The 21,527-nt window shown below is 42.5% G+C and overlaps 1 protein-coding gene across 1 annotated transcript in view; it reads left to right on the forward strand.

Annotated features, from left to right (window-relative positions):
* NPAS2 (neuronal PAS domain protein 2) overlaps nucleotides 1–21,527 on the forward strand; it is a 150,840-nt gene that overhangs the window by 75,570 nt on the left and 53,743 nt on the right. The window contains exons 3-4 of the mRNA XM_040993811.1: nucleotides 11,310–11,458; nucleotides 20,384–20,475. Of these exons, the coding sequence (XP_040849745.1) occupies nucleotides 11,310–11,458; nucleotides 20,384–20,475 (241 nt within the window). The remainder of the gene's footprint in view (nucleotides 1–11,309; nucleotides 11,459–20,383; nucleotides 20,476–21,527) is intronic.

A 21,527-nucleotide genomic window follows, 5' to 3' on the forward strand; every position in this document is an offset into this window, starting at 1 on the left:
CTTGCTTGTGGCCTGGGAAAGCAGTCAAGGATGGCCCAAAGCCTTGGGATGCTGTACTGCATGGGAGACGAAGAGGTTCCAGGTTCCTTGCTTCAGATCAGCTCTAGCAGTTGTGGCTGCCTGGGGAGTGAATCAATGCACAGAAGATCTTCTCTGTCTCTCCTTCTCTCTGTGTATCTGACTTTGCAATAAAAAAATATAAATATATATACTAATATATATTATAGTATATATAATATATAACATATATAATATGTTATATATCTGTATATATAATATATTATATATTATGTATTAAACATAATATATAACATAATATATAATATGTAATTTATTATATGTCATACATATATAATACATTATATATTGTATGTGTTATATATAATATATAGCACATATAATATATATTATATGTGTTTTATAGCATATATAATATACAAGATTATAAAATGTAATATATATTATATGTCATATAATACATCATATGATACATCGCATATATGATATATAATATATAACATATTGGTAACACATGCAATATATTGATATATTACATATTATATATTACATGATAGACTATATGTTATATGTACTATATTATAAATGTTATATATAATATATATTATATTTTATATAACATATGTGTCATATATTATATTTAATATATATATGATATTATTGTATATGTGTGATATATCATATAATATGTTTTATATATTATGTATGTTATATATTATGTCATGTAATACATGATATATAATATGTAAAATTACATATTACATCATGTAATATATAATGTATGTAATATGCAATGTATAATATATTGTTTATAAAATATTGATATATTATATGTTGTATATTATATATGTGTTATATATTATATATTGTTAATGTTATATATATTATATGTGATATATAACATATATTAAATATAATAAAAAATATATATTTTAAAGATATGCAGGGATTCTGCTTCTCGGTAAGGTAGAATCAGCCTGCTCCCTCCTGTCCATCACTCTGAGCAAAGAATGAATAGGAAAGATACCAACATCTGTAGCACCAGAAAATGAGAAATACATCCACCACCCCCCAGTTTGCACAGCTCCCAGAGCAGAAGTGGGCCTGAACTGCACTGACAGTGGGTCCAGGATCAACCCTCCCGCAGGAACAGGATCTCCTAGGGCTCAGATCCAACAAGGTGAAGTCTGCCTCGTTTGCTCTTTTTGTAAACAATTGCCTGATTGTGCTGGTGGGAATGGCAAGGGTAGCAGCGAGGAGACCCTCAGGATGCTGAAGGGAGGGGTATCGGTCTCTCCAACTAGAGGAATTGGGTTTCCAAGAAGATGGGATGTAACACCATTGCTTGTGTGTCTTATTACTGCAAATCCCCAGATGAAGGGATAGAGAAAGGATAAGACAGAGCAAGATAGATGTAGAACTAAAGGGGTAAGAAGGGAGCCAGGATTCCAAAGGAAAGGTGACCCTGTTAAGCAGGTTGGGAGTTCCTAGCTCACCCCCTAGCTGAGTTGGCATGCATCTGGTCTTGAATCATGCTCTGTAGACTAGCATACATCACCACCCGAGATCCAACTGGCCACAAGGGACAGACATAAATAGTACTCCGGGTTTCTCATCACAAGGCTACTGAGAGAGTCGAAAAGAGACAACCGCTAACCCAGATTTTTTTATATCTATGAAATACATCCAATGAGAATATCCTTTAGCGATGAGGTTAAAATATATTCCTCCAAAAATGAAAATTTCTTGTCAAAAGATCTGCTTTGAACGTTGCTAAAGGAAGTTTTTCTAGCAGAAAAGAAATGATATCAGTTGGAAACTTGAATATGGGAAATAAGAGAATGGAAATAACAGGAATGGAAAATTATCTGGCAAACTAAAATTGTCTGGAATTTTTTAAATGGTGTAGTCTTATGGAATATCAAATGTGTGCAGGGGCTTTCAAAAAGTTTGTGGAAAAGGCATCTGATATCCTATGAAAAACCTATACATGGATTATAAATCTGTTTTGGAATCAAAATAAAGTTATCTTTTCAGTCTGTATTTCTGAAGCTTCTTGAAGTTCTCTTGCACGGATGATATATATAATTATAGTATAAAAGCTAGGGCTACATTCTACCTGAAACAATGAAAATTCTAAGTGAACTCTGAAAAGCTGAGCTATATATATCCCAATATCCAGGTAGAAATTATGCAAAGAGGGTCCAGCTCAGTGGCCTAGTGGCTAAAGTCCTCACCTTACACATGCCGGGATCCCATATGGGCGCTGGTTCTAATCCCGGTAGCCCCACTTCCCATCCAGCTCCCTGCCTGTGGCCTGGGAAAGCAGTCGAGGACGGCCCAAAGCTTTGGGACCCTGCACCTGTGTGGGATACCCGGAAGAGGCTCTGGGCTCCTGGCTTCGGGTCAGCTCAGCTCGGTCCTTATGGTCACTTGGGCAGTGGATCATCAGACAGGGTTTTCCTCTGTCTCTCCTCCTCACTGTATATATGACTAGCAATAAAAATAAATTATTCTTTAAAAATTATGCAAAGAAAAGCAGCAGCAGGTAAGTTTAAATGAAATACTGAAAAATGTTTTAAAATCCCCAACCAAAGCAAGAAAAGGGAAACAGAAAAGTAGCAACAAAAACCCAAACCACAAGTAGAAAATACATGGTGAAATGAGAGGTATTAATCCAAACATGTAAGTAATTGCTCTTATGTCCTCAAATGAGAGTGGTCCTAATATGCCAGCCAAAAGCAAAATGAATTTTTAAAATGTATTTAGTTTATTTTTGAAAGACAGATTTTTACAGAGAAAGAAAAAAAAAAAAAGGAAAAAATGTCTTCTATCCACTGCTTTACTCCATAAATGGCTATAGTGGTCAGAGCTGACCTGAGCTGAAGTCGAAGCCAGGAGATTCTTTTGAGTTTCCCAGGTAGAAGTAGGCTGCCAATACCTTGAGCAAATATCCACTGCTTTCCCAGGTCATAAGCAGAAAGCTGAATTGGAAGTAGAGCAACTGGGACATGAACTGGTACCCACATGGGATGCTAACATGATAGGATTTGCATGCTGCACCACCATGTCAGTCCCCAGAATGGATTCTTTTAAAAGATTTATTCATTTTTATTGGAAAGTCAGATATACAGACATGGGGAGAGACAGAGAGGAAGATCTTCCGTCCAGTGATTCATTCCCCAAATGGAGCCAATAGCCAGAGCTAAGCCAATCTGAAGCCAAGAACCCGGAACCCAGAGCCTCTTCTGTGTCTCCCACATGGGTGCAGGGTCCCAAGACTTTGGGCTGTCCTGACTACTTTCCCAGGCCACAAGCAAGGAGCTAGGTTGAAACGGGGCAGCCAGAATTAGAACTGGCACCCTTATGGGATCCCAGGGTGTTCAAGGCGAGGACTTTAGCCACCGCCCTGGGACCCAAAATGGATTTTTTGATAACCTAAGTATATAAAGTCTATAAGATATTGATCTCAGATATGATTACACCAGTAGATTAAAACTGTAAAGAGTGATATACCACATATGCACTAACCTTTGAAAAGCCAAAGTGATTATATTAATATAAAATGAAGTAGACTTTAGGGCCCAGCGCAGTGGCGCAAGTGGTTAAGGTCCTCACCTTGCACGCCCGGGATCCCATATGGGTGCCGGTTCTAATCCCGGCAGCACCGCTTCCCTTCCAGCTCCCTGCCTGTGGCCCGGGAAAGCAGTCAAGGACGGCCCAAGGCTTTGGGACCCTGCACCCACGTGGGAGACCTGAAGAGGCTCCTGGCTTCGGACCGGCATTGTATCGGCCGTTGCGTTCATTAGGGAGTGAATCATTGGACGGAAAATCTTTCTCTCTGTCTCTCCTCTTCTCTGTATATCCGCCTTTCCAATAAAAATAAAATAAATCTTTTTAAAAAAATGAAGTAGACTTTAGAGCAAAGCAAATTACCAGGAGTAAAAAAGGATGTTACATCATGGTGTTGAAGAATCAATTCAGCCAAGATATGACAGTCCCAAATGTGTGTTCACCTAAGAGCAGAGCTTGAAATACATGAAGTACAACCCGAAGAACAGAATTAAACCCTTGCTAGACCTCTCTTACAATAAAAGAAGTAGACCAAATCTCAGCGAAGATATAGAGGAACCAAAAAACAGCTTTCACAGAATCTGTTTTACATTAAGAAAATACCCCACCCAGTAGCAGAACCCACATGTTTTCATGAGCAAATTCTTCTCTATAAGGTAAATGTAAAAAAGCAAAAATCTAAAGTGAAATGAATTAGAAATAGAAAGATAGCAAGAAGATTATCTCCCAACCTTGGAAATTAGCACATTTCCGTGGAATTATGAATCAAAGAGAATTTCTCAAAGAATATAAAAAATATTTAATTGCGTTAAAATGAAAATATAACATTTCAAAAATTATAGGTTGTTACTAAAGCAATGCTTAAAGGAAAATCTGAGCATTAAATGCTTATTAGGAAAGATGAAAGCTCTCAAATCCACAACTAAACTTCTGCCTTAAGAAACTAGAACTAGATAATCAAAATAAACTTGTAACATGAAAAAAGATGAAAATAATGGATATAAGAGTAGATACTCCTAAGACTGAAAACAGAGCAGCATTAGAGAAAATGTATTAAACCACAAGTTTAATCTTTGAAAGGTCAATAAAACTGATAAACCTAGAGAAAAGACAAGTGGAAATAAAAGATATAATATCAGGATTAGGAATAAAAGGAAATATCACTGCAAACCATCAGACATTAAAAGGAAATACTATGAAAGAATTCATCTACATAAATTCAACAACAGATGAGATGGGTCAGTTTCTTAACTATAAACTATTGAACTCATTCAAGATTAAGTAGATAACCTCAAGAATCCTATAGCTGATAAACTGATTTTTTAAAATTTAAAACTTGAACATCTCCAGACCAGGTGGTTGTACTAGTGAATTCTACCAAACCTTAGCAAAAGAAATATTAGCAATTCTGTATAACCTTCTCCAGAAATATGAAAAGAAACAAATGCTTTTCAGTTTATTTTATGAGATCAGCGTTATGAAGACACAACAGATTATGAAGTAAGCTGTGAGCCAGTATCCCTCATGCACATAGATACAGAATTCCTCAATAAAGCATTAGGAAATTATCGACATACACACACACATTTTAGAACCAAGTTACAGAAGAAAATCTACATGATCATAACAAGTGACACAGAAAAGGAATTTGAATAAAGTATCTATTCATAAAATTAAAAATCAACATTCAACTGAAAATAGATCATAATCTAAAAGTAAAATGTGTAATCCTCTAAGACAATCAGCAGAGAATATCCAAGAAAATCTTTGTGGTCTTAATTTAGGATAATTGTTTCTAAGCTTGAAACCAAAAGCACAATCTATAAGAGGAAAAAAGTGTTTAAGAACTTTGTGAAAGGCATCATTAATAGACTGAGATGGCAAACTACAGTTTGGGGGGAAAAAAAGTTGACAAATCACGTATCTGACAAAGGACATGAATCCAGAATATATAAAACTCTTACAACTCAACAGCAAGGAAATAACCCGATTTAAAAATGGGCAAAAGTGGTGGGGAGGTGGTGGCGGAAGCTGGCACAGTGGCTCAGTTGGCTAATCCTCTACCTGCAAGTGCTGGCATTTCATATGAGTGCTGGTTCCTGTCCCAGTTACTCCACTTCCCATCAAACATACTGTTTACAGCCTAGGGTGTCCCAAGTACTTGGGACCCTGCACCCACGTGGCAGACCAGGAAGAAGCTCCTGGCTCCTGGCTTCAATCAGCTCAGCTCCAGTCATTGCAGCCACTTGAGGAGTGAACCAGTGAATGGAAGATCTTTCTCTCTGTTTCTCCTTCTCTCTGTAAATCTGCTTCTCCAATAAGAAGAAATCTCTTTTAAAAATGGACAAAAGGATATGAGGAAATGCTTCATCAGAGAGTTCACAGATCCCAAAACATACATGAAAACATATTCAGCATTATAACCCATTAGAAAGAAAAAAATTAAAACTCCCTTCAGGTGCTACTGCACACTCCTTCAGCCAACTTAAAAAAAGTTTTTAATTTTATCTTCATTGGAAGGGCAGATATTGAGAGGCGAAGATACAGAGAGAAAGATCTTCCGTCCACTGGTTCATTCTAGTGACCACAGTGTCCAGAGCTGAGCCAATATGAAGCCAGGAGCTTCTTCCAGGTCTCCCATGCAGGTGCAGGGTCCCAAGACTTTGGGCCTTCCTTGACTGCCTTCCCAGGCCACACAGGCAGGGGGCTAGATGGGAAGTGGAGCAGCTGGGATTAGAACTGGCACTCATATGGAATTCCAGTGTGTGCAAGGTGAGAACTTTAGCCACCAGCCAACTAAAATTTAAAATACTGATAATAATAACCTTGAATGTGTGAAACAACCGGATCACTTGTACAGGAGAGCTGTATAAAGACTTGAAAATAGAATGAAAAGATTGTAATGTAAAGAAGATGCATCAAAACACTCCAGCAGAACTCTCACACTGTTGCCCTTGTTAGATGAGAGGAACAGGCAGGATTGTGGTGAGAAGGGCTCTCTGGTGAAATCTTCCCACTTGGTCTCCTGCCAAAGCTTTAGCTAACTATCTCAGATGGCTGCTGTCAGTCAGTGACCTTTCGGACCACCAGTAAGCACCATGTCTTGAGCATCCCCCAGAACTGCTGCCAGGACCTCTGCTTTTGACTGACCAGCTGAGTTGTGACTGAACAATTTCCATCTCTTGGTAGCTGTCGTTTTGGTCATGCTTTGTCTTCTGGATTGTATTGGTAAAGCCATGTTTTATTTGCTGCTCTGAGTCCTCCAAGAAATGCATCAGAATCTTCATCCCACTCGTTTTAAAATTTATATTCAAAGCCTGGTCTGGGCACAACACTTTTGGTACCCTCTGAGCAGAAACATGATTCAACTTTAATTTTTCCATCAAAAATCATGTGAGATGAATCTATTGAAATGTCACTTGTGTTGGCTGTCGTTTCTGTTGTTAGGGCTTAATTTGTTTCTTATAATTTGATGTGGATAGTCAGCCTCTTCAGGCTTCTTCTGAAACATCAACTTATCCTTCTAATTATGCTGATTTCTCTGGGCATTGTTCCTACAGACTTTTTGTAATGTATCAGTGATTCACCATGCTCCCACCCAAGTGTCTACATAAATCTGATGTTTGTTCTTGCTTCAGTTTCAGAATTTATGTTGCTTTGTTTGGGACTCTGCAACCGATGACTTATCTTGCTCATTGCCACAAACTAGATCCTTTTCAGTCATGTTACAGTAAGTTAGTAGAGTTCATTTTGATGCAACAAAGTGAAACACATGCGCAGTCTTTTCTAGTATATATGTTCTGCCAGCTGTTGGACAACCCCTAGTACATTGCAGGTGGGAAGGTGAGAGGTCACAGCCACTCTGGAAAGTAGCTTGACAACTTCTTACAAAGTTGTCATAAGGTGTCCGTATGATCCACCCTCCTATTCTTACATTTTCTACTTCAGAGACCAGGTATCCTTTATATTCCCACAAAAACCTGAACACAAATGTTTATAGTATATATATTTATCAACTCCAAACTGTAGATGATCCAATTTCCTTCAGCAGGGGAGCAGACAAAAGAGCCATGATGGGCCTGGCGTAGTAGCCTTGTGCTAAAGTTCTTGCCTTTCATGTGCCAAGACCCCACGTGAGTGCCCGTTTGTATCCCCGCTGCTCCACTTCCCATCCAGCTCCCTGCCTGAGGCCTGGGAAGCAGTTGAGGACAGCCCAATGCCTTGGGACCTTGAACCCACCTGGGAGAACCAGAAGCTCCTGCCTTCAGATTGGCTCAGCTCCAACAACTGTGGCCACTTGGAGTGTGAACCAGTGGACAGAAGATCTTCATCTCTGTGTCTTCTTCTCTCTGTATATCTGCCTTTCCAGTAATAATAAATAAATCTTTAATGAAAAAGAACCATGACAAATTCATGCAGTAGGAAACTACTCAGTAATAGGAAAGCAGAGGCGTTAGGCACAATAACTTAGGCTTAGTAGAAAAAACCAGGGCTCCAAAGGTTCCAGGTGGCCTGGTTGTATTGAAATGACATTCCAGAAAAGAGAAATAGAATACTCCTCGACTTAGGACGAGGTTCCGTCAAACAAACCTATTGTTAAATTGAAAATGTTGTACGTCAAGAAGACACGGAAGCCACCTACCCTCCCTGGCATCCTAGCTGAGCAGCAGAGTATCCTGTGCATAATTTTTCATATCCCCCATACTAAAAATCACACAAATATTGCTACACATTCACACAATGGAATACTAGTTGAAAATAAGAATGAATGAAATATTAATATGTGCAACAACATGGAAGACTTAAGAATTTTATGCCAAATGAAAGTCAAAGACTCCTGCCATGTGATCATTCTAGAAAAGAAAACATCGGTGGCGGTTGCCTGTGGCTCTGGTTGTGGGGGATGGGAGATCTTGGAAGAGAACCTTTCAGGGTGAGAAGACTAGTGTATGTGCTGTGTTTTGTGGTGGTCACACAATCACTAAAGTACACTTGAAACGGATGGGGATGGTGGAATGTGAACCATGTATTTCGACCCACCATCCCAGCGCCTTGCACGTGAGCAGGCCTCTTTACTGGAAATAAGGTCACTCCAGGCTCCTGTCTTTCCCTTGCCTTGGAACCGTGATCTGGCTGACAGTGACCAATTTCTGCTGGGCAACACAGCACATCCCAGGTGGAGGCTGATGGAAACAAGCTTGTACTTCCGTCGCTAACGATCCGAGCCTTCATGGGATTCTGTGCCAGGCCATGATCATTGTCATCACAGCCATTGAAGAAGAGAACAGAGTAATCATGAGTGGGGTGTTCTCAAGTAACAAATAATTTATCATGGGCAAACTAGGACAGGAACAGAGCTTTTTTCGGCAAAGGAGGTTGCATGTCACTCTTAAATCTAGGCCAAAAAATTATTTATAATGCATAGACAGCCTCTCAAAAAGTTAAAGGATTGCTTTCTTCTTTGCTGGGTGTTTGAACACCACACTTTTCACCCTGAGCTAGCAAAAAGCCACCTCAGCCCCTCCTGCCACATCTGCTGCCCGACTGTGATGTGAAGAGCTACTCAACTAGCAGTGAGGGCTTTGTACAGTCTCTCAACCCAGAATCCAAGAACAGAGAGGGAGGAGGAAGAAGTCGGGCCAAGGAAAAGACCCTCACTAGAAGTTGGCGACCACCTGGAGGTGAGCCCAGAAGAACTGATGGGATGAAAAGGAAGTAGCCCGAGGGGTGAAGGACCCTGTTAACATAGGCTGGAATAGAAACAGGTCCTGTGTTTGGGATGCATCCCTGTGCGTCCAAGGGCTGCTTGGAGAAGCAGAGTTTTGGCTGACCCTTGGCCAAAGGGGAGTGAGTTGATGTCCATCAACACCTCTGTCCTGGCTACCTGTTGGCCAGCAGCCTGAACCTTGACCCCAGGGTCCAGGTACCAGGACCTGCAGGCTGACTAAGTGTAACAGTTCTGCCCCGGTGGCCCCTGGTCTTTGTCAGTGAGGCGATTTTCTGGAGCGAGTCCTACTTGGGTGGTCGTGGAAGGAGTGGACCTGCTTTCCCAGCCCCCTGAGTCACCTTCAAGTCAGCAGGGTGTTCATGAAGGGTCTTTGATGAATCACTGAGGACCAGGACTTCGGACAGCATGGCTTACTGCACTTCTTCAACCCCTCCACTTTAATGCTCTGTTCAAGTTCTTGGGATTCCTAGGCTCTCTCAAAGGTACCGTGGTGACTCGGGGAAAGTCCTCTTACCTCAAACTAAACACTTTGCTTTGATCTCTTCTATAAGTGTATTGCATAGGCTATCACTGTTTAAAATAGGCTTTGCTTTTTAGATCACTTTTTGTTACACAGCAAAATTAAGTGGAAGATCCATGGATTCCCACATTACTGTCCACTCATTTCCTCTCACACACATACACACACACTATCAGCTGTCAACATGCCCCATTAGAGAGAGACACTGGTACGGTAAATGAACCCACACTGACACATTATTGTCAATCAAAGTCCATCATTGACATTAGAGCTCACTTCTGGAATTGTCCATTCCCCAGATGAATTTGGATACAGGTGTAATGACCTGTGTGGTATCGTCATTGTTGTATTACACGGGGTAATTCCACTGCCCTGAAGTCCTCTACTATGCCTATTCAGCCCTCCCTTGAGCCCCTGGCAGCCACTGATCTTTTTACTGCCTCCCTGCTTTTGTCTTTTCCAGAATGTCATATAGTTGGAATTGTATGCAGCTCTTTCAGGCTGGCTTCTTTGACTGAGAAATATGTATTTGAGTTTCTCCCATGTCATTTGAAAGGGGTTCAGCTGCTCTTAGCAGCTTGACAGCCGCATGGAGTATCTGTCATATATTGGCCCTGAGTCTTCAGGACTTGTACACTTTTATGCAGGGTGGGGGAGGGGGAATCCCTGTCTCCCCAACAGGATGGTGACTTGTCCCTGGCAGGGGTCAGGACAAATGCATTGGGTGGCACACCTGAAGTGCCGGCCCACTCCTTGTGACTGGACGTGGGCTGGGTGCTCCGGGTCAGAAGGATATGAACCTAAGCTGTCAGAGAAGATGCCTCTGGGCTGCAGCCATCTCTGTAGATGACTTGTCACTTGCACTCTGGAGATGAAGTCTCCATGAAGTCAGTGAACAGCGTCTGGCGACAAAGCTCATCCATGTAAGATTTTGCATGTGAATCAGAATGCAGCTTATTAATGCTGTCTCTCTGTGTAGCCAAGAGTCTAGCAAAAGTTTTTTTTTTTCTATCTTCTAAATCAAATTACTTATTGGAAAGGCAGAAGGACAGATGGAAAGAAGTCTAGCTCTCGTCTGCACTCACAGACTCTCTAGAGAGCCGGACCTGCACCAGGCCAGAGCCAGGAATCGAGACCTCAATCCAGGTCACCTACGTGAGTAACTGGGACCCAAGTACTTCAGTCATTATCTGTGGCCTCCTAGGCTTCATATTAGCTGTCAGGAGTAGGGCTAGGCATTCCAAGGAGAGTGGCCGTTGTAAGCACCGACTCAGTTGCCACACCCAAACCCACCCCTAGCAAAACATTGTTTATCTCCATTATCCAGCTCTGAAGTGTGGCTCGTATTGCCTTCCTGAGGAGGTTTGATAAGATGATTACAGTAGGAAGCACCTGTATTTCCTAACAGGAGCTCTGTGCAGCAGAATTCACGTTAATGTGTGTGCATGTACATGCTCTTTGTGTTCACAGAGCTTCTCGAAACAAGTCTGAGAAGAAGCGTCGGGACCAGTTCAATGTTCTCATCAAAGAGCTTAGCTCCATGCTCCCTGGCAACACGCGGAAAATGGACAAAACCACCGTGCTGGAAAAGGTCATCGGATTCTTGCAGAAACACAACGGTAAAGGTTACACCTCTCCCGGGCTCAGGCCACCCTACCCATACCATGTGATGGTCATTTCATCCATCTGCCCAGCCAGGCTTCTCCTGCAGGAGTCCTGGGTCCTCCCTAACAGCCCATCTCCAGCAGGCAGGGGAGAGGACAGACCCCTCCTCCACAGCCTTGTTTGCTAGAGCTCAGGGACACCTCCCAGGTAGCCCCCAGGACATACACCATGAAAGCATCTTGGTCAAGTATCCCTGGGAGCACCTTGATGCCCAGGTACTGACCTGTTCCCCACCCTGGTCACACTGTGCTGGGTTTTTCATCCTTCTCTGCCACTGGTCCTCAACTCTGGTTTTCTAACGTACACCATGAAAAGAATTGAATTGGAAGTCATTCATTTACTAAATGCTATACCTGCCCAATTTCTGTTGAGACCCAACTCTTACACCATGCAATTCATGTTGAAGTGTAGAGTTGAGTGCTTTGTTCATAGATCCTCAAGGTTGTACAACCATCTCTGCTACCTAATTTCATCATCTCCAGAAGAAAACCCATAAGCCTAAGCAGTCACTTCCCATTTCCTTTCTGTCTGGATCCTGCCGCTAACCACTAATATGCTTTCTGTCTCTGGGTTGCTTATTCCCGGCATTTCCCAGGAATGAATCATACGGCGCGTGGTCTCCGTGTCCAGCCAGCTCCTTTCTCTTAGCATCCACATTTCAGCTTGGTGTGTGACTTCAGTCCGTTCTATGAATGATTGCTGCTCAGTGATGTGGATGGATCACATGACGTTTATCATTCATCAGTTGACAGATACTCGGGTTACTTCCATTTGGGGACTATTAGGGAGAAGGCTGTTATGAACATTCACGTACAAAATGTTTAGTTAAGAACTGCTTCTCTTCGGTGCATTCCTAGGGAAGGAATTGCTGGGTCAAATGGTGATTCAGTGTTTAACTATGTCAGGAAGTGCTGAAGGATTTTATTCAGAGCAGCTGTATTATTTTCCACTTGCAGCAAAGTCTGAGGGTTCCAGTTCCTCCATGTCCCCACCAACACTTGCGATTCATTATTATTATGACTTCCCCCGGGTGGGAAAGGATAGCTCATTCTGATTTTGATTTGCATTTACCTGATAACCAATAATGTTGTGTTTTCAAGTGCTTAATGGCCTTTTGTGTATCTTCTCTGGAGAAATATCTATTCAAATCCTTTTACCTTTTTTAATGAGTCATTCTCATTTTATTGCTGAATTATAAGAGCTCTTAAAACATTCAGGATACTAGACCATTATCAAGCATAAAATGAATATATTTGTCTCATTCTGTGGATTGTCTCATCTTTTTAACATGGAAATACATTAAAATTTTGAGAAATCCAATTTAGTTTTTTTTTTCCCTTTGGGTGGCTTGTGCTTTGTGTGCCATATTTAAGAAACATATTTAAGAAAATTATGTATCATAATTAAGAATCTAAGATAATGAAGGGTTATACCCTTGTTCACTTTCACAATTTTTATAATTTTAAGCTACAGGTTAATTATTTATTTTTAAGGATTTTATTAATTTATTTTTAGATTATCAGGGTCATGGCACATGATGATAATTTCTATAACATGATTCTTATCAATTCTCATGTTAATGTGATATTAATAAGAAAAGGATAGATTCCATGCAATTCATAGGTATGATTTTTTTTAATTAATTAATTTATTTGAAAAACAGTTACAGATGGGGAAGAAGAGAGATCTTCCATCTGCTTGCTATTGCATTCTCCCGATGGCCACAATGGCCAGACCTGAGCTAGGCTGAGTCAGGAGTTTCATCTGGGTCTCACACATTTGTGCCTGGGGCCCAGGTACTTGGACCATCTTCTGCTGCTTTTCCCAGATCCACTGGCCAGAAACTGAATTGAAAGTTGAGCAGATTGGTCTTGAACTGGTCCCCATATGAGATGCCAGCACTGAAAGCAATGGCTTAACTCACTGCTCCATAACACCAGCCCCAATGTGATTGTAAGAATAATTGCTTTCTTTCCTCCTCCTCCTCCTCTCCCTTTCTCTCCTCTTTCTCCCTCTTCCTTCCTCCCTCCCTCCCTCTCTACTTATTTTGTAATTTTTAGAAACCATTTTAAATGTATATTACAGTCATAGGCTTATTCATTCCACCCTGAGTATGCTTTTATGTATGGCATGAGGTGGAGAGTCAAAGTCATCCAGTTAAACCAATGATCCACATTTACTCCAATACTATATGGAAGTATAACATGCTAAAGGAAATAAACAAAGTAGAACTATGTCATTGAATTAGTTATCATGAAGCAAACACAGCTGGGGAACCAGGCCCAGGCTGGAAAATAGAAACTTTTCCAACAGAAGCCTTTAATCCTCTGCATTCCCTAAAGGCCACCTCTATGCTGAAGTCCAATACCATGTGGAGTGTGCCTGGTGGGACTTTATTTCAGATGGCTTCACACAGTTTGTGCATGATGTCTGTGAGTTCATCTGTGATGTTCCAGTGTGATAACTAGTTCATCTTAACAGGTGTATAGTATTCCATTAGCAATACATTCCTTTACCATTGACATTCATCCTTGTACATAGGTCTATCTCAAATCATCTCTTCCTTCCCTCCTTCTTGGCATTGATCATACCTATCTTGTGGCATGCCTAAAATGGTGCCCAAAAAAGTTCTTCCAGAGTTAAAAGGGTTCAAGAGCTGTTAGCCAGCAGGAAGAGCAGGATTCTTTTTGCTTAACCATGACACCAAACTCGATCAAGTCAGAGACATCAGAACTACTGAGGTAATAATTAGTTCTTCAGTGCTTACAGTGCTGCTTCTCTTCCTAAATGAGATTCTTTCATGGCAGAGGGCACAGCAGGGGCATGGGAAAGTTGCATTATATTTGTTATCTTAGTATTCCTTTAGTAATTATATGAACCTATCCAAATGTGACAGTAATAATAAGAGTATTCATAGCATTTAAAAAGTGCTTGGATTTCAATTTTTTTTTTTTTTGCACCACAATAACTTGTATTTAACTTTTCCTCCCTTTTCCCCTGAGGGAGAGGAAAGGACATGCTCATTGTTTGTGTTCAGTCAGGGAAGCCTAATCCACCAGGACTGGCATAAAGTGCTACAGCATTCTAGTACCCCAATAATTTAATCAGAAGGGCTAGATTTCCCCCCAAATAATGATCCAGTCATGTGAAATAGCAGGTTGGTTTGATTGCCAAGATATTTTGTGCAAATTACTCAAACTAGGTCAGTGCCACCGAGAAGCAGGACAGCTGTTAAATAGGACAGCTGGGATCAAGTTCATCAGTGTGACATTTATGCTGGGTTCTGTCCACTGTGGAATTACAGAATTGTCAAATCTGGGCTCTGGGAGGGATGGGCCAGCTGAAATGCAACCTCTTAACCCCAGCAGTGCCTCTCTGTCTCCACATTCTCCAGGGTTACCAGGACCACTGTGGAATCTCACACAGCTCTCCAATGCCATGTTCAAAAATAAGCAGGAGCTCCATGGCCTTCTTTATGCCGGATGGGAGTGCTTGCACCAAAATTGATTTAAAGTGGAAAAAAAAAAAAGCAAACACGGTCCCTTTCCTTTAGTTATGTAATCCATATGGACATGGACTCCTCAGGTCTCTGTCATTGGGTGGAAGGTATTAATGCTCACAATGAAGCCAGCTTGGTTCTAGGTCTCCAAGCTTTCCCACAGCCCCGAAGAGTCCCAAGGCACACAAGGATAAAGTCAGGGTCCCAATTGAGATGCAAAATCTAAACCCAGCAGCCATCAGGGTCCAAGGCTTTAACGTTGCACTGCCTTGATTTATGCATCTCTTCTAGATGTTCATGTCACAGCTGCACTGTGGAGAGCTGGCTATTGGGTCTCCACTTGGGCTGCCTGTCAGACTCTAAAACTTTAGGTATAACCAGGTAACATCCTACCATCAATTCATCAATATTTCTGGGGATGGGCCCCAGCAGTGTGCTGGCATCAGCTCATACTCATTTGTAAGGAAGGATTGTGAAATTTGCAAGCATGGAATTGGCAGCCTGAAATCAGCCATGGTCAGAGCATTTATAGCACAGCAGTGGGCAAGCCAAAGCTCTTTGTTGTGGGCATTCCAAGCCTTTGCTGGTAGATTGCTGGGTAAGGCCCAAGCATCAACTTTTTTTAGTCTCCCCAGGTGATTCCACTGTGCAGCCAAGGTTAAGAACTCTGGCTTTGGGGTGGGTGTTTGATGTGGTGGTTAAGCCTCTAGGTGAGGTGCCTGTCTCCCATCATGGATGTGCCTGGGTTTGAGTCTTGGCCTTGCTCCTGATTCCAGCTTGCTGCTAATATTGCACCCTAGAAGGCAGCAAATGATGATTCAAGTAATTCGGGCCCTGGCACCTGCATGGAAGACCCAGTTTCAGCTTCCACCTGGCTTCATCCATCTGTGTGGGCATTCGTGGAAATGAGCCAGCCCCCTGCTGGCCCTCATGAGCAGTCCTCATGGGTGCTCTTAACTGCTTAACACAGTTTCCTCTGGTTTTCTTCCTGTGTTCCATTACCAAGGGTCCAATCCAGTTCTGTGGCTCAATAGGAGCAAAAGGTACTTTGTAATTCTCGAAGGAAGAGACTTTCCCAGTAAGCCAAGCATGACTGGTAACACTGGTGACACAATGAGTAAAAGCTGGCAGAGTCACACCTGTCACTCAGCTCTTCACATCTTCTTTGCTCAAACAGTCACTGGGACCAGTACAGTGGTTTAACAGGCTAAACCTCTGCCTACAGTGCTGACATCTCATATGAATACCATCTCTGGTGCCCGTGCCTGCTGCTCCACTTTCTTCTCAATTTTTATTTTTGATGATGTTTACATAGTTGATCGGGATGTGAAGCATCAAGGGTTAGGGGAAAGTGGATGAGACCGTTGTTTCCAAATTTTCTATTTCTTCTTTCTGTATTTAGGAGAAGAAGGAAGATAAGGGGGAAAACCACGCCCAGCCTCCCAACCACCCAGTACCCAGGGATAGGGAATGGCCATCCCAATATCAACCTAGGGTCCCCAGGGTGGCATATGCTCCGAGAGTTCTGCCCAAGTGGTTTTGATAGTTCTGAAATGCTGTCAATCTCACAAATCCAAAGATGAGGAAATCCTTCCAGGGTTCATTGACTGACATAGTCCACTTTAGAGTCTCCATTCACCCAGATATTTTCTGTCATTACTGGGTTGAGGTAGTTGTAAAATTTGTTCTGCCCTCCATCCCCTGCTATGGTACCAGATTCCTCTACAGGCCCCAATGAATTACTATATCTTCCATGTGCATCTGGGCCAACCATCCACTGATCCAATTTTCCACTGAGGAGGCCCAGTTCTGACACATGCATTCTACGCTCAGACCACCAATCCTGGACATGAGCCCTCATGTCCCTGCATGCCCCACCTGTGCCATCCCCAGATCCTTTGCCTGGCATACCACAACCCCCACAAGCATGCCACTGGGCAGTCAATGAGCTTTGCCGTACCCCCACACCACCCAAACCAAGTCCTGGTGGACCCCCCTGAACCCTGGGGCTCACTTACATGGCACCCACCATGCAGGCAGGCCAACCCCCCCACCAGGCCAAGCAACCCAGGCCCTGCCAGGTACCCTGCCCCCCATGACTCATGGACCTGGTATCCACCATGCAGGTGGACCTAAGGACCTAGGCCACTCATGAACCCCAGGGGCCAGGGATCCAGCAGAACTCAGGTTGCCTGACCTGGGTTCTGGGGCCCTCCAACGAGTGGGTACCAGGTCCATGAGCCCTGGGGGTAGGAGATCTGTCAGGGCTCAGGTCACCTGGCCCTGGTCCTTGGACATGCCTGTGAGTGAAAAAGGCAAAGCAGCAGATGCAGACCCTGATGCACATGGAGAATAAGGCAGCCCATTTGGTACCATAGCAGAGGAAAGAGAACAAAGCAAATTGGACAACTACCCCAGCAGACGATGACTGAAAAATCTAGGTGAATGGAGACTTGAGGTTGACTGTGTCAGCTAATGGACATTTGGAGGGCTGCCTCACCCTTGGATTGGTGAAATTGACAGCATTTCAGAACTATCCAAACCACTTGGTCAGAACCCTCAGAACATGCACTACATGGGGACCTGGATTGATATTGGGTGGTGGGTACTGGGACCTTTGGAAGGCTGGATGTGGCTTCCCCCTTTATTTCTCCCCTTCCCCAAGAGATAAGAAGAAATAGAAAATTTAGAAACAATGATTTCACCTATTTTTCCATAACCCTCAGTCATTCTCACCTTGGTCAACCATGTAATCATCATCAAAAATAAATTTTTTTAATTGTATAAAACAGAAAATAAAAAGGACCCAAGCCAGGTGACCTAGGCCCCGCTAAACACCCTTGCCGCCAAAGCTCTCAAACCTGGCACCCTCCCACAAATCTTTAGTAGAAAAAAAAAATAGAATAGGCTAGGTGACTGTGCAGACATAGTGGTATAATTAACATAGATTTGGCATTAACCAGACCCAGCTATTAGCTGCTCTTCTCCCAGCAGTGTAACACTTGCCTTGGTACAGTGCAACCTAGGCAGTTGATCACAAGTGGGGACACTTTCCCTCCAATCCCTGCTAATGGCCTGGGAAAGTAGAGAATGGCCCAAAGCCTTGGGTCCCTGCACTAGTGTGGGAGACTCGGAAGAAGCTCCTGGCTCCTGGATTAGGATTGGCCCAGCTCCAGCTACCGTGGCCACTGGGGAGTGAACCAGTGGATGGAAGATATATCTCTTCCTATCTTGTCTTCTCTCTCTGTAAAATATGCTTTTCAAATAAAAAGTAAATAAATCTTAAAAAAAAAGTAAATAAATCTTGAGAGAAAAAAAAAGGATTATGACACCAATGTCCCCTGCTGAAGTATCAGAGCTCTCAATATGCAGCTCCAGCTCTTGACCCCAAGTTCCTGCTAAGGTAGATCCTGGAGGACAGGGGTCATGTATTTCGGTTCCTGCCACTCATGTAGGAGACCCGGATTGAGTTGCCAGCTCCCAGCCACGGCCTGACCTAGTTCTGGTTGTTACAGGCAATGGGCAGTGAACTCACAGCTGAGATGAATCTCTGTCTCTCTCTCCGCCTCTGAATTTGCATCTGTGAATAGCTCCTCAATGCAGGTTACATGAAACAATTAAACCACAGACTAACCCAGAAAAGTTTTTAAGAAGCTTCAGTTCTGGCCTTGAGCACAGCTAAGTGCTCTGCCTTGGTTTAGCATGTCATATTTTGGTGTTACAGATGCTGTGAAAATATGGTGTATTCTGTGTGACAATGTGCATCACTGACTGCAAAATGCTTTGGGAATTTAAAAACTTCCAGATCTTTGAAGTATTGTACTTTTCCCCTGCTATAAAAAAGCAGCTTAAGGAGGAGCAAAGGGCAGCAGCAACTGCTTGACCCGCCATCCCATCTTCTGTTTGTGTCACCTTGATGGGTGGCAACTGGTCCTGATGCTTTTCATGAGAAAACTCAAGAGCATGGTGCCACCTGCAGGGGGCAGGCACTGTGCCCAGGCTGAAGATGGGATATTCCCCTCCCCACAAAACCTCAATAAACAGATGTGAGGGCTTGCATCAAAAGTGTAACAGATGATTAAGAAGAATATACTTCTACAGATTTAATAAACTGCCTATTTGGGAATTTACTGAGTCTGAAACGTAAGCCTTTTCATTTAATTGTTATTTATAGACCTGGCCGATATTCCTGCTGAACCATGATCTTTTTCCTTTTTCACTTGCTGAAATCTTTTCTTTAGTAAAGCACTAAGCCTTTGTTTATACTATGAACCAAAAAATATGTTATCTTGGAAGATGAAATAAGTTTTTAAAAAAAAAAGAATGTAAGGGCATTGCATCAAGGTTTCTAGGCTTAGAAATCAGAATTTCCCCCCTCATACAAAAAGTGTTTTAGAGATCTGTGGGAGGGGCTGGCATGTGGTGGAGTGGGTTAAGCCAATAAATATGGTGTCAGAAGTTCATATCGCTGCTGGTTCAGGCCTCAGCTATTCTACTTCTGACCCAGCTCCCTGGTTATGGCCTTAGAAGGCAGCAAAGGATGGCTCAAGTCCTTGGGTCACTGCATCAATGTGGCAGACCCAGAAGAAGCTCCTGGGTCCTGGCTTCATACCACCCATCTCTGATCATTGCAGCCATTTGGGATTGAACCAGCAAAGTAAAGACCCTTTTCTCTGTCTCTCTGTGTAAAAAGGAAAAATAAAATCTGTCTTTCAAATAAAAATAAATAAATCTTTTAAAAAAATAATGAAAGCAAAAAACTAAATTTTTAAAAAGATGGAACCAGCCAGTTAATTTTTGAAAAAGAAAGTGTGGAAAATGTATATTAAGGAAAAGCCTAATAATGCATGAAGTTCAAATTTTTTTAAGATTTATTTCTTTTTATTGCAAAGTCAAATATATAGAGAGAGAGGAGGAGAGACAGAGAGGAAAATCTTCCATCCATTGATTCACTCCCAAAGCGGCCGCAACGGCTGGAGCTGAGCTGATCTGAAGCCAGGAGCCTCCTCCAAGTCTCCGTTATGGGGACAGGGTCCCAAGGCTTTGGACCATCCTCGACTGCTTTCCCAGGCCACAAGCAGGGAGCTGGATGGGAAGTGGGACCTCCAGGATTAGAATTGGGGCCCATATGGGATCCTGGCATGATCAAGGCCACTAGTCTACCATGCCAGGTCCGAAGTTCAAATTTTTACAATAAAATAAACTTATCTTTTAATTTCCTTTTCCACTAACTTTTTAAAGCACCCTCATACTGACTTTTTATGCAAACTATGCAAAGATTCATACAAAATTACATGATCATGAAATGCGCTTCATTTCATAATTTCAATTTCTGGTCATGAATGAATATTGAAATTATCTGTTATGTTTTTGTTTTCAGAAGTCTCAGCCCAAACGGAAATCTGTGACATTCAGCAAGACTGGAAACCTTCATTCCTCAGTAATGAAGAATTCACCCAGCTGATGTTGGAGGTGAAAAGCACTTTCAAATGAGCTTCATTGGTCGCAAATGAAAATGTTAGCTGCTTGGTCCTGGTATGATCCTGTGCTTTAGAGGAATAACTGCCCTTGACCCTCGAGACAGGTCTTAAAACAAATCACCCCCAACCTCACCCCCAGAGAGATTGTGCCTCCCTTTGCTTGCTTCTTGGCTCTGGAATTGGTGCACATATTCAAGAACCCCTAAACGGAATGTGGTGATATGCCCTAACCATGGTGACTGTGAGTTGAGTCTCTCCTGGTGGCCAGCAAGGGGCAAGGTTAGGGTCAGGTAGAGAGAAGGAAGGTCATTGCCAGCTGGTGCTGCCATTTAGCCTAGAGATCCACCTCTTTTGAATGCACTGGCTATGTTCTGTCCTCCTTAGTAAAAACACATTTGGGAGATAAAGTCTCCCTTCAAGTTAGGCTTTAGACTTGAGTTCCTGTTACATCAACATGGCATGTGTCCAGCATAGTGACCCCGTGTCTTCCCCACCCAGCTTTGCTGTGTTGCTGTGCTAAATAAGGTGTTCACTTTGCTTGCTCCCATTCGTCTGCAAGCTGCATCTGAGAAAACCCGCTCAGAGTCCGTGGCCTTCCTCGGCCACACAGCTGTCGCTGTGGGTGAACTCTGAGCACAGAGTCGATAAGTCTGTACAAGACCACAGGGCAAGTGCTCGGACCTTCCAACCTGGGGAAAAGCCCAGCAGTATGTACATATAGCAATGCCAGGGCAGAGAATGCCCCAGACATAGTGTTGACCACATTCTCAACCAACAAAAGGGAGGCCGGGGACTGATGATTTCAGCAAAAGGAATGTGTGTGTGTGTTGATTGTGTCACGTGATTCGTCCCTGGCAGAATTTGGGCAGAATCTTTCTATAGCTTATCTCTGTGCCTATATAAGACTTATGTAAACTTCCATTTACATAGATTAACTGCAGAAAACAGAAAGTTCTGGAATAAGAAAATGCCAGAAAGAAGATGTCCAAATATTATGAAATATAAATGCATTAATGAACATTTGCATAGAGTGAAAGATACTTA

The sequence above is a fragment of the Ochotona curzoniae genome, unplaced genomic scaffold, assembly GCF_017591425.1.
Source record: "Ochotona curzoniae isolate NIBS_2020 unplaced genomic scaffold, NIBS_Ocur_1.0 contig_883, whole genome shotgun sequence".
Classification (NCBI taxonomy): Eukaryota; Metazoa; Chordata; class Mammalia; order Lagomorpha; family Ochotonidae; genus Ochotona; species Ochotona curzoniae.